Consider the following 13,275-nt stretch of genomic DNA (forward strand, 5'->3'; position numbering starts at 1 on the left):
TCAAAGCAATAACAGAACAGTTTATTTGATGTTTTATTACCCATGATGTTGTGCATGCAGAGGGGGCAGGTGCGATGCTGCAGCAGCCAGGGGTCTACACAGCCCTTATGGAACTCGTGAGCACAAGAGATGATCCTCAGATCCTTTAAAGGGGAGGGGGGCAACACATTTGTTAAAAATATGATTTAAAGCCTGTTAAGAAGACCATTCTCCATGTAGCTCCCACATCTCTTCCTACCTGTCCATCCAGGAACTCCTCCAGGCAGATGGCACAGACAGGGCTGGAGTTTGAGCTGCTGGCAGACCCCCAGGCCCCACGGTGGCGCTGTGAGCCTGCACAGCCTTGGGAACTGTAGGTTTTGGTCTCGAGGCGACTGATGGCTCGCATTGTCTGCTGATGGACTGAGTCCTGAATGCAGACGAGGACAGGACAGAATAAGAGATGCCTTCTAGACAGCAAAAAGAACAAACAACAACTCTTAAGGTCCTTACACACCGGGGCGATTTTTTTCATGCGAATAATACGTTTTATTTTTTAAAACCTTATAAAGTCAATGCAAGCTTCCACATCAGTTTCGCGGAACGAAAAAAGCGTCTTTTAATTATTCGGAACGAGTCCGAATTTTGCGTATATTCACATATTCGCCGGTGTGTAACCGCCTTTATGCAGGAATTCAATCAAGATTCAATAATCTATTTCCATTTCAATGAGACATTGATTGTAATACAAAACAGTCTGTGGTGTGTGTGTGTGTGTGTGTGTGTGTGTGTGTGTGTGTGTGTGTGTGTGTGTGTGTGTGTGTACACACACACACCGGTACATATACACTAGCCTCACTAGCGGACACAAGTAATGCAGCCTGACAGCGAGTCGCGGGTTCGAGTCCCGATCCCGAAGACCTTTGTTCTTTCCCCAAATATATATATTTTTTCTGCGCAATCTTCTGGGGCAAGTTTTCTAATTTTCAAGATTCTTACTTTTTCTCTGTTTTTTTTGCACTGCTCTGCTTCACATTTATAATTTCCATAATGTCTACATAATCTCCTGCACCCCCTACTGTGTTCACTCACCCAGGTTCGGTTGGACTTGCACTTGTAGCGGAAAGCAAAGATCAGAACAATGGTCACAATGGCCAGGACTATGGTGAGCACAATACCCACATCATAATGGGGCTGGAGAAGGAGAAAGAGAAAGATAAGAAGCAAATATGGTGATTATTTCATTTCGTACACATAACACAATAAGTACCACAAGATGATAAGAAATAGGAAGATAAGAGTCAAAGCACCAAACCACAACTCAGAGCAATAACATTGCCTTGGTTTCGTTTGCTTTGGGTATACGAAACAGTGTCTCCTCTGGTCTGGTGCCACGCAGGTCTGGGTAATGGTGGTGGTTTTTAAATGTTTAATTCAAGATTAGTTTATCATGATTATCAGTAGCACTTTAAAAAATAATATTTTTCCTGATTCTGTCCTCTTGGGGATTTTTCTTTTTTTGGTGAAAAGATAAAGCTCTATATTCTGAATCATTGCTATGGAGTGAAACAGGGTTCTCTCCAGCTCTCTCCAACCAGGAGAGAGAACCCATTTATCAGCTTAAAATGTATAGTGTTCCAGACCAGTAACAATTTTGTCTGCTAATTTCTTTGTGTCATCAATTCCAATTTCACTTGTTTATTCTGTATCCTGTATGAGTTCTCTCTCCCATTTGTGCCACTTTTTACATTGCGAACCAGCAAAGCAAGGTAGGTTTGGAGGCCCTATAGTGTTAATACCAAGGGGCCCAAAGGGTTCTTAACCTGTGCTCGTCTCTAGTACACACCACACGAAACACACACACTCTCTGTATGGTCGACACTGACACCGTGACTCTGTGCACAACAAAAGAAAGTTGCCTAACGTTACCCCTGTAAAGCCCACCCCAAGGAATAATAGACAGAACATTATAATTCTTTGAATTTGAAGTGCTTATTAGGCCTTTTGACAAAATGTGATACATCAGGTAGCCTATTGGCAATTTATTGATCACAACATGTTCTTTTCATAACATTTGGGACATTTAGGGCTTTGAATTTGTTTGGTTCATTTACTTTTCCAAACAGAAACCTTTTTAGTTTGCATTGTGGTATGCAACAATACAGTACCATAACATTTTTGTTTTTAATGTCCCTTCAAAACAACATGCAGGGCACTACTTGCAAGCAGCCATCTTGGATCATCCCATTCAAAGCACTCAAAAGGCATGCAGAGCATAGGTATTCCACCAGGGGGCAGAAGACATGTAGCAAATCATATATAATGTTTGGCATAAGCCAGTCGGTTATCTCAGAGCCAGCAGCTCCTCCTATTCTGCCATGCAAACTTTACAATTAATCCACAGTTCAAATCATTATTTGCCAGAGGGCTTTCGGCATCCACAGGGCCCAGGACTTCAGCTAGTTTAGGACATCCAACCCCTTTTTCCAAAGTGTCCTCAAAGTGACACAGGGACCCCTCCAAAACAGACATGTTACCCTGGTGGTGCGTATGCCCTGCTCTGTATCCCCAAAGCACATTGCACCATTGTCTCGTTGGTTGCTCCAAAGTAATATGCTCCAGCTTCGACTGGTGCAGAATGTATAAAGTCTGTTAGTTGCTGTCACACGATTAAGGTCAAAACCATCTTTTAGAAGAGCTCCAAGTCCACCTAGTTTGGTCAGTTTTATTTTCTTAGTTTAAACTGGTTTAATAATGTTTTGTAATTTAGCCTTACCCATTTAGACTCCATCATGATCTCAATGCGGACTCTGGCTTCCTCGTTCCTGCTCACGAAACCCATCAATTCCCCAGCATCCTCAGCCTTCACCAGTACCACTGGATGAGGCAGTGAGTCTGTGTCACGCAGCTGTGTGTGTGTGTGTGTGTGTGTGTGTGTGTGTGTGTGTGTGTGTGTGTGTGTGTGTGTGTGTGTTTTGAAGAAATTATGACATGATCAACATGGGACAACGGAGAGAAAAAGAAGAGAACATCAGGATAGGATCAGAATAGAATAATTATTATATTCAGTAATTCCTGTATTTTCTTTTAGTAGTTTCTTTTTGTAGTTGTGCTTTAATAGTCACCTCAATAGCAGCATTGTCATCATCAGTGACATCAAAGATGACAGCCTGAGCTCCTCTCTCTATAAACAGGCGAGCCTGAAAGAAACATATTAGAGGAAGAATGTCAAAATTCTCACACTTCAAGTACGCAGAAGTCTGTCATTCAAATCCATGGATCTGACGGAAGTGAGGAGCAAACATCCTTCCGAAGTCAGTTAGTTAGGGGAAAGTTCATGGACACCTGGGGGGGATGTTAAGGAACACGTCATGCCTTTCAACTCACTTTGTGGTGCCATCACTAGGTGGCAGTCATGCCACAATCTCATGACCTCACTACAGGGCCAAAGTACAGCTCTGCTTGCACAGTCCAACCTGACTCTAGAAAACAGGCTTTGACTAGAGAGCATATTAGTGGATATCCACAGACCCTAGTGCAAACCTGCTGTGTTCTGTGTTGGGCAGTGCATCTAAAAGCAAGAGAGGACCGTGTAAAGAAGAGAGAAGGATTGCACGATGGACAGGAAGGAAAGAAACAATGTGGGGCAACTTCACTGGGCTAAAAGACATTCATGTAAATCAACATTGATGTGGGTTCAAACCAACCACTTTTCCACATACCCTGTTATTTCATATATTCTGCCTCGCCACACATCAAATGAAAATGAAATATGCCAAAAAGCAACAATAATAAACAAAGACATCAAGGATATCAGGCAGCAGAGATGGGCCACACATTAGTCATCTCCTTTTTAGCCACCTAAACAAAAAAAGGTTGTACTGTACAACAGTTGTTGGAGAACATGACCCTGAACTAATGACTATTGACTTACTCCTTCATTACAGGACCAATGTCAGTCTGAAGACAACAACCTATCAGGCCCATCTTGTCAGAGTGTCAGTGCTTGCATTGGCTCCTACAGTGCTGTAGGGGCATGCTCTACAAAAGCAAAGAGACGTTTTGTGAGCATCACCGAAAGGCAGAGAAAAAACTAATAGCACCTCTTTCATCCACATATCATCACATGATGCGCCCACTGGGTTGACATCACTGCCAATGCTCTTTAGTAAAGAGAAGCCGCAAGTTTAAACAACTGATCACCCGGGTCAAACCCAACACGCCAAAGAGTGACTCCCAGCCTACTGTAGCCCATAGCAGAGAGGAGCCAAAGCATAAATGTACTGTATAGACTCACACACACTCAAATGTAATATATGCATGCATGAACATCCATAGACAGACACACGTACACAGAAAAATCCTGCGGGTTAGTTTAATTCTGAGAAAGTACAAATGTAACCAAATGGACCCAAACCCATTTATACCTCTGATAGTATACAAATGGAACCAAATGGACCGGTACCGGTGCTCTAAGAGTTAAACTAACACTCAGGATTTTACAGTGTACTGGTACATCAATGCTTTTACATAAGAATTTGCAGGAAAGACATCATATAGTTAGTCGACCCATTAATCACAAGTTAATGAGAAACCTCCTTGGTGGAATGGCATCATTGAACTCGGATAACTTAGCACTTCAAACAGGAGAAAGTCAATGCATGACTTGGAAGAGAACACCTTTTCTTTGTATACAACAACCATACGACTTCAACCATTCGCTTATTTCCTCCAACTGCATTATGGAAATACTGAGGGGTGAGAAGAGTTATTTATTGTGCATGCTGTGCATGAGTATGTGCACAAATCTATATGTTTGCCTGAATGTGCATGGCCTGGGTGTGAGCGCATAGTATCTAGCAACATCCTAAAGAGGATCCACTGGTAGTATTTCAAAGGGTAACATTTTGATAGTGAGACAGAGTTGAGAGTAAAAAAAAAATAAAAGAAATAAAAAAAATAACATTCTCTTTGATCTTGCATCCAGCTCTGGTGCAACAGCCTTACTCTCTGTCAGAACAGTAATTGTAGCACACACATGGGACTAAATGGGGTGCGGTCGCATAAGAGAGAAAAGCTGGATCAGTGACATGTGGTAATATGCTTTTACCTGGGGTTCAAAAGTTCCCAAGCCAGCATGAAGCCAATATGTCCTCTAATCGTGGTAATAAATGCAGGGAAGACTACGCTTGTGGTACAATGAAACGCACGCACGCACACACACACACACACACACACACACACACACACACACACACTTGCGCTTATACACACATGCATATGCATGCACATACACATACTGTACACATGCATGTGTTTTGAAACTGTAAAAGACTTTTAAATAGCCTTGACCACAGAATTCGAGACTGAGGGGACCACAGTAGCCATTTCTAGAATATATCATAATGTATTTCTGAAATAACTGTCCGGGTCCTATTATGTCATCTTAGTATTAGAAGCAGTGCTGTAGCACCGCAACGTGGTCGCCCACTTTGGCCCGAACCCAAAAGCCTCCATGAGGCCACTCTCCCGGAAGCAGAGACAGAAAGAGCCCATAGCATGATTAACGGAGATATATTTAACTTTTAATGGTCCCATGAAAGAGTCACGTCTGACTCTAACAAGACAATTAAAAGGAGTGCCAGAGCGAATGTTTCGACATTCCAGCTTTGTTATGGTTGTAACTGTAATAGACATCACTGCGGTTTAGCAATCATCCATCCTCATGAGATACAGCGTGACACACTAGATCAGATAGCTGCTGGCCTTTTTTTTTGGTGGTGGCGGTGGTGGCGGTGGGGGGGGGGGTAAAACAATACACCTCCACTGATGACATCAGAAGCGGTTGCGGCTCAGTAAAAGACATCATCAACAAAGCTTGCCAAACTGTTAGCGCACAATCTTTTTTTATTTTTTATTATTTAAATACACAGTACTTTTACTACTGTCTTTGATGGCTTTTTGGCTGACCCAGCGCACCGTGGCTGTCTCACGTGGATGACCTTTTCTGAGTTCCGTGTCACCGCCTGGAATCACTTCAGTAGATTCTCCCCTACGTGACGCTGATAGCCGCTAGCAACAGGATGAGCAGGTTCACATCCCCTCTGGCCCTCTGCGAATCCCAGTGGTTGTAAATATTAGACAGAAACATACCTATTAGAATCTCTCTGTCACACACGTGCTCACACGCGCATTCACCATCAGGTGTACACATGGCCTTGTGCAGCCTACAGTCACCTAGCACAACAGTATCTCCATGTTTTATTCTCATATCATCCGGATGTGCCTGCTCTAGCGGTGTTGGGTGGCCGGCACAGGACGAGTCCAGTCTGTGCCGTTTGTTTCTGTCCTTGGCCAACTGTGGTCTCTGAGCTGGGGGTTGGCATCACTCTGTGTTCTTGACAGAGCAGAAAAAGAAAAAGTCCTCTACTCTCATGTCTTTATTTCACACAGCGGCACAGCCATGGTTTTCCATCGCCTGACAAGATCACTTTGCCCGTTAACATGTCACAGTTTGTCATTGGTTTTATGTGGTGCACAGGGCAGAGCAATGCTGTGGTGACTTCTCTTCATCTGCAGCCATGTTCCAGTGTTACAAAAAGAAAAGAGGAGAGGGCGAAAATAATACACATGCACACATACACACTCCTGCAATCTATGATTACAGGACTATATCTTCAGAGCACGGGCCGACAAAGGATCTACACAACGTTTTATGGGTTTGACCGATTTTAAGAGAACAATACCGTCGGCGCAGAGCACCGAACCCGTTTTTCACTGTGCATGGAACTGGAAAGGTCAATAGAAATGCGAAGGCATATAGAGTGAAAGTGTTTTGTGTCTATGTGTGTGTGCGTGTGCGTGTGCGTGAGAGAGAGGGAGAGAGCGAGAGAGCGACAGACAGACAGCCAGACAGACGGAAAGAAAGAGACAGAGAGAGACAGAGAGAGACAGAGAGAGAGAGAGAGAGAGAGAGAGAGAGAGAGAGAGAGAGAGAGAAGAGAGAGAGAGCAGGCGGTGGTGCTGAGAGCATTAAAATGTCTAATGACAGAGTGCAGAGCTCTCGGCCTACAAGTCTGAGGGCGATTCGCTGCTCTGTCATTTCTCTCGTTGGGCCGGCACACTGGAACCATTACTGAAGCACTGGGAAACACCACATGGCTAAATGAGAAGCAGGCCGGCCCTGCAGGAGTGGCATTGGAAACAGGTGCAGGTGGCGGTTGGGGACACCCTGGTTAACTGGGCAAATGTTCTCAGTTCTCATATACTGTGCATCCCTACTGTGTGGTCCTCCTTGAAGAACATGTGAGAATGATTTGTCATGAGAGCAACGGCCGGGCAAGCGACCCCCACTGGTGACTTAGAGGTCTGATTTTCTGCCATCACTTGTATAATACTGAATACAGCCAATCAGCAACAGGTTTCATAATCAGTTAATGAAAATGTGTTATACTGTACATGTGCGTGTGTGCGTCCGTGCGTCCATGTGTGTGTGCGTGCGTGCGCATTTGATTGCCGGGTGCTTGACACTGGCTCAGCAGCAGTTTGAGTTGGTTGGAGCAAGGCAGGGTGTGGCCTCCAATGGGTATCCATTACTCACAGGGGTGCTTTGATGTGGGGCCGCGGGGGGAGCGGGGGGGCCAGGAGGGGCCCGGCTGGCATGTCAGGGCAGGTAAGTAGACTCTGCGCTCTCAGGAAAGTACTGAGCCTGGAGGGGTGGGTCTGAATCATATACTCCTCCTCCCATTCATCCTGGCACACACACACACGCCCGCGTGCTCGCGAGCACAGACACACACATATTCCTGAACCTGGACGTGGCCATATCCCCTGCTAAAGAGACACTCACTGGAAAAAGTTATGAATGTGATCTGCCTGTCTGGAGGTAGGAGAGGTCATTTACAGAACTGTGCTCCAACCTTTGGAAAAACCCTGGGCACAAATTAAATGTCCTACTTTCTCTCTCTTTAGGTTACTTTTTCCCCTCTGGCTCTCTGTCTTTTCCAAACAAACACACACAATTTAGGCACTTAGCTCTTATCCAGCCTGACTTGAGTGCTAGGTGGTATTGTACGTACAACACACATGTTGGATTTGCAAAACCTTTGGGGACATTGCATTGACACTTACGGGTAAGGGCCTTGCACTTGCGCACACACGCGCGCACGCACACACGCACACGCACACGCACACGCACACGCACACACCTTTCCTTCAATCTATCTATCCTCCCTACCCTGGCAGTGGCTGCCCGGTCTGACACAGATTTGAAATGCAAAGCACAAGGTGACAGAGAAAAGGCCAGCGTCATCTGATACACTATCACTTGCTACACACATCCTAGATACATCAAAGGGCCTGGCAGAGAGGGCCGGTTGCGTGGGGGTGGGGTGGGGGTGCAGATCAACCTGATGTGGTTGCTGGTGACAGCAGTGATGATGGAGCCAAGAGGCCAGTACCCAATTCCACGCACGCCACCATGTGACCTTCCACACTAATGTATGATACATTAAGGCTGGAGGCAACAAGCATCAAAGTAATGACAGTGTGTTCTGGATCAGGCCATGCAGTGAAAAACAAGTGTACACAGTGACACACAGTACAGCCATCAGTGTTAATTTAACAACTTAAAAGGGAAGAAAAAATTACTTATTGTCTCCGCCAGGCCGAAAGGCATGGCGAGAGAGTATGTTTTGCCCCCTGTCCGTCCGTCCGTGTGTCCGTCCGTCCGTGTGTCCGTCCGTCCGTCCGTGTGTCCGTCATTCTGTCATTTTGTGTACAGCTAATCTCCGGCACCGTTGGCTTGATTGCAGCGAAACTGTGCCCACACACTCCCTGGATGCCAGAGCAGAACCTCTGCCCCAAATTTTTCAAATTAGCCTTTTATAGCGCCACCAGGAGGCCGCTTTTTGCAAAACACATTTCTTGACAGTACTCCTACAGATTTTATCCAAACATCACGCAAATCAGTACACAGTATCTCTATAGTCATGTGATCAACACGGATCTGTCCAATTTTCCATATTTCATCCTGATTGGCTAAGGTTGGCTTCCAAAGTTTGCAGGATTGCTCCGTTTTTAACAAAATGCCTCAAATCATGAACGCAGCTTGCGATTTCCGTGAGATTTCACACGCATATTCCCGCTAGGCCGAGGAAGAAATGTCACTTGAAAATGTTCAAATCAGCCTCATGGTGGCGCTATAAATGGACGATTTGTGTTTTTAACTATAACTGCACCGATCTGCATGAAAATTTGCACGCACACTCCCTAGAGGCCAAGGAAAAACAACTGACCCGCATTTTTCACATTTGCCTTTCATAGCGCCACCAGGAGGCCGACTTATGTAAAACTTTTTTTTTATATTAAGCCTTCAGAATGTATCCAAATTTCACGTACATCGATGCACTTGATCTCTATAGTCATGTGATCACGATGGATCTTTTAAAATTTTCATATTCCATCCTGATTGGCTAACATTGACATCTAAAGTTTGCAGGAGTGGCCCGTTTTGAACAAAATGCCACAAATCATGAATGCAGCGTCCGATTGTGGTGACACTTTGCACGCACATTCGCACTACATTGAAGAACAAATACCACCCTTTTAACATTGCCCTATTATAGCGCCACCAGGAGGCCAATTTTGCAACACTTTTCTTTTTTATATTACTCCTACAAATTCAAACATCATGCAAATCGGTACACATATAGTCAAGTGATCAAGATGGTTCCGTCCAATTTTTCATATTCCATCCTGATTGGCTAATTCCGAACATTGCTGCCCCACAATAACCTACCTGACCTGGCGGAGACCTGTGCTCCGAGGAGCACTTTTTCTAGTTTTCTATCAATTACACACGCCATGAAGCCTTGAATTCATGGAGAATGTTTTGTTTTTGTTGCATTTCTAAGCCAATAATTTGATGACCGGCGGAGTATCCGATAGGAGACTCTTTGAGTATGATGAATAGCAATGTGTTGTGAGATTGCAGATCTGCTATTTTCAATGATTAATTCAAACTATTTTAAACTATTTTGGTAGGATTTATTCTTATATCATTTTCCCCTACAAGGACATGCCCAAAATGGGAACACGGGTTGAGAGTTGTTAACCCAGAGTGTGTAACCACTTTAACAGAATTAACACATATTGGGTTAGAATATGTAATGTACACAATGCAGCATTCTTAGGCCCAAGTCGCATGCACGTGCAGTCAGTTACAACAGCTATCAACAGTTCTGCTCAAGCAACACAACTGAAATATAATAATATAATAAAAATTCTCAAATTAGAGACATATAAAGTCTGATTTATACTTTGTTGTGACATGATGCGTTGTGAGCTTGCATATCTGCTATATTCGGTGTGAGAAACCATTGTACGATAGAGTAGGCCTACAAATTCAGCATTACTGTCATCACCGGTGCAAATAATAGCTATAATGACATAGCATACATTTGGGAGGAAACACTTAATAATATATATTTTTAAATTAACTAGGGGTGAATCCCAATTTAGCTAGGAGTTCAAATACAGCTATGTAGCAAGGCAGTGACAGACGTGTTGGATCCCTGGTTAATATTGACTCTGTTCTGATCTAGAATACAAACACACACTGACTGACTGGGCCTTTTAATCCAAACACCAGCTTCCCAGCTGTTTTTTCTCACTCTCCTCCAAACATTTGAAGGGCCTTAAAGCCTTGGCTGTGAAAGTCGCCACATGAGAAACTATCCAATCCCACAGAGGGGCCACTATCTATTTATTGTTTGTATTGCACCCAATCAAGAGATTCAGGGGGAAGAATGGCCTTCCTTTGAGTGGACAAGATATCTCTTTTAGACTTGGAAATTCTCTTTAGCCAGAGTATCAGTATGTTGATACATTCCTATAAAGCTGATGAGACCATAACCGGCGGAAAGATATTTCACAGACAGAGAGAGAGAGAGAGAGAGAGAGAGAAAGAGAGAGAGAGAGAGACACACACACACACACACACACACACACACACACACAGAGACAGAGACACAGAGAGAGAGACGTAGATCCACATAGCTTCACATTGTGGCTAGAGGCTGGCAGAAGCCATACTTTTTTCTCCCACCAATGGGGCGGCAACTGTGAGACTAAGGGGAAGCCAATTAGAGGGCCTTTCCCGGCCTTTTAAGAGGCAGATAATGTTCTTGTTTTCATAAAGCATCCTGTTATTTAATCAGGCTTGTAAGTGAGAGCCTGCCACCCCTCCTACAGCATGTAACAGTTACCCCTCCTCCCTCCCTCCCTCCTTCCTCATCTCTCCCTTTCCCTACCTCCCCCTCTCCCTCCCACCATTCCTGTCCTGAGCCCTCCGTCTCATTCAACAGCTCTTGTAAGCCTCCAGGAATTCATTCTTGGAACAGGCCGTGCAGTGAGCCATGTCTTTCTGCAGAGCAAACACACACGCACACACACACACACACACACACACACACACACACACACACACAGACACACACAGACACACACACACAGACCCACACAAACATACATGTACAACAGCACTGTGACTCTCTGAAAATGAAGCTGAGGTGTTGAGATGATGCAAAACAGGGTTTCCCAAACCTTTTCAGCTCCAGACCCAAAAGATAAATTTGTTGTCTCACTGGGTCCCGAACTTGAAATAATACATTTTGAAATTAACCTTAAAGGGATACTCCACTTTCAAATAAAATAAACATTAAAAAAATATATTAAAAATAAATGAAAAAAGTAATGGAAAAATCACGGCCCCCTCACGCATTAGAGTGTCCTACTAATGTGTGAGGGGGCCGTGATTTTGCCATAACTTCTTTCATTTTTTTTAAATATATTTTTTTAATGTTTATTTTATTTGAAAGTGAAATATTCCTTTAAGTCCTATATAAAGAAATTGTGAAAATAACTGATCTACAAGCTCACAACGGTATTTTCACAGTTTTGGTTGAAATTGTATTATTCTTTTCAGAAATAAAAAATAAAATGATTTTTTTATTTAAAATGTGGGAAAAATCTTTTGAAAATAATGTTATATTTATAAAAATAATAACAATATCTATCTAGGAAACGTAAAAAGGGACATTTACTCGCGGCCCATGAAAATAGGTCCTCCTGACCCATTGTTTGGGAAACACTGATGTAAAAAAGGTGAGCTTTGCAGGAATGGACTCACCAACATCATCTTGTACATCATCATTCAATCAACGCATACATTTTAAGTTCCATTCCCCAGTAGGTTCACTATCATCTGATGACACCAATGCACAACATTCTCTGTAACCACTCAATCAACACATCACTGATATCAGCTATAAGGGATTTCATTCAAGGTCAATGTTGTCTGTTCATTAAGATAAGATGGACCACTTCCTTGTGGTTAATTTTAAAGACATTTTGAATATAGTGGAAAAGCTTTGATATTAGGTGCAGTATTTGTTACACGGTTAACATTTTTAAAAAGGTTGAACAGTTGGAGAAAAAAAAGTCAACTAGGCCTGGATAGACTTGATATACAAACAGCTTGTAACCAGACTGTAATAACTCATACTGACAGCAGAGATGTTACAGTTATAAAGTCTCATAATATTTTATGCTTCCTTTAATTGAGGATCTGTTGCAACTTGGTGCTGGGCTGGCTGCACAATAGACAGCATGCACAGTCCGACTGTCCACAGTACAACTGCCACCTACAGGCCAAAGGTGGAAGTACTGAATGCTAAACACCTGCTGTTGATGGTTAATCCCTCTGAAAATAATTGAAGTAGCTCATTGTAATGTGAAGTGAACTTAGTGGGGTGAGTGAATATAAAATATCCATGAGTGGATAGACATTCTTTATTAATATGTAGCTGTTTATATAATCTAATCATGTCTCCTTTAGTTGTTGTTGGGGTATTTGCTACAGAACATTTGCACATACAAAGTATTTGTCCTCTGCATTTACCCTTCCTAACTATTAGGAGCAGTGGATACCATTAAAACAGCACCCAGGGAGTAGTTAGGGTTAGGGGTCTTGCTCAGGGACACTTATACAGTAGTTAGTAGTTAGTAGACTACAGTACACTGGGCGGGCTGGGGGGGGGGGGGGGGGGGGGGTTAGGGGGCAGGGGCGAACCGACGACCTTCCGATTCCCAGATGGCCTCTCTCGACTCAGCTACAGCCGCCCTTGATAATTGCCATCGTAAAGTAATATAATAATAATGAGTGAATAGTGATATATGAACTTAAATATGAATTTGTATACTATACGGTACTGTATTACAGCCTCTTCATCAAGT

At 43.4% G+C, this 13,275-nt stretch overlaps 1 protein-coding gene across 1 annotated transcript in view; it reads right to left on the minus strand.

Annotated features, from left to right (window-relative positions):
- Positions 1-13,275, minus strand: part of rnf43 (ring finger protein 43) — an 82,426-nt gene that overhangs the window by 4,975 nt on the left and 64,176 nt on the right. The window contains exons 3-7 of the mRNA XM_080435174.1: positions 3,105-3,179; positions 2,756-2,887; positions 1,072-1,173; positions 239-409; positions 41-143 (exon numbers count right to left, since the gene is read on the minus strand). Of these exons, the coding sequence (XP_080291300.1) occupies positions 41-143; positions 239-409; positions 1,072-1,173; positions 2,756-2,887; positions 3,105-3,179 (583 nt within the window). The remainder of the gene's footprint in view (positions 1-40; positions 144-238; positions 410-1,071; positions 1,174-2,755; positions 2,888-3,104; positions 3,180-13,275) is intronic.

This window comes from Gymnoscopelus braueri (genome assembly GCF_963280865.1).
Source record: "Gymnoscopelus braueri genome assembly, chromosome: 8".
In the NCBI taxonomy this organism is placed as follows: Eukaryota; Metazoa; Chordata; class Actinopteri; order Myctophiformes; family Myctophidae; genus Gymnoscopelus; species Gymnoscopelus braueri.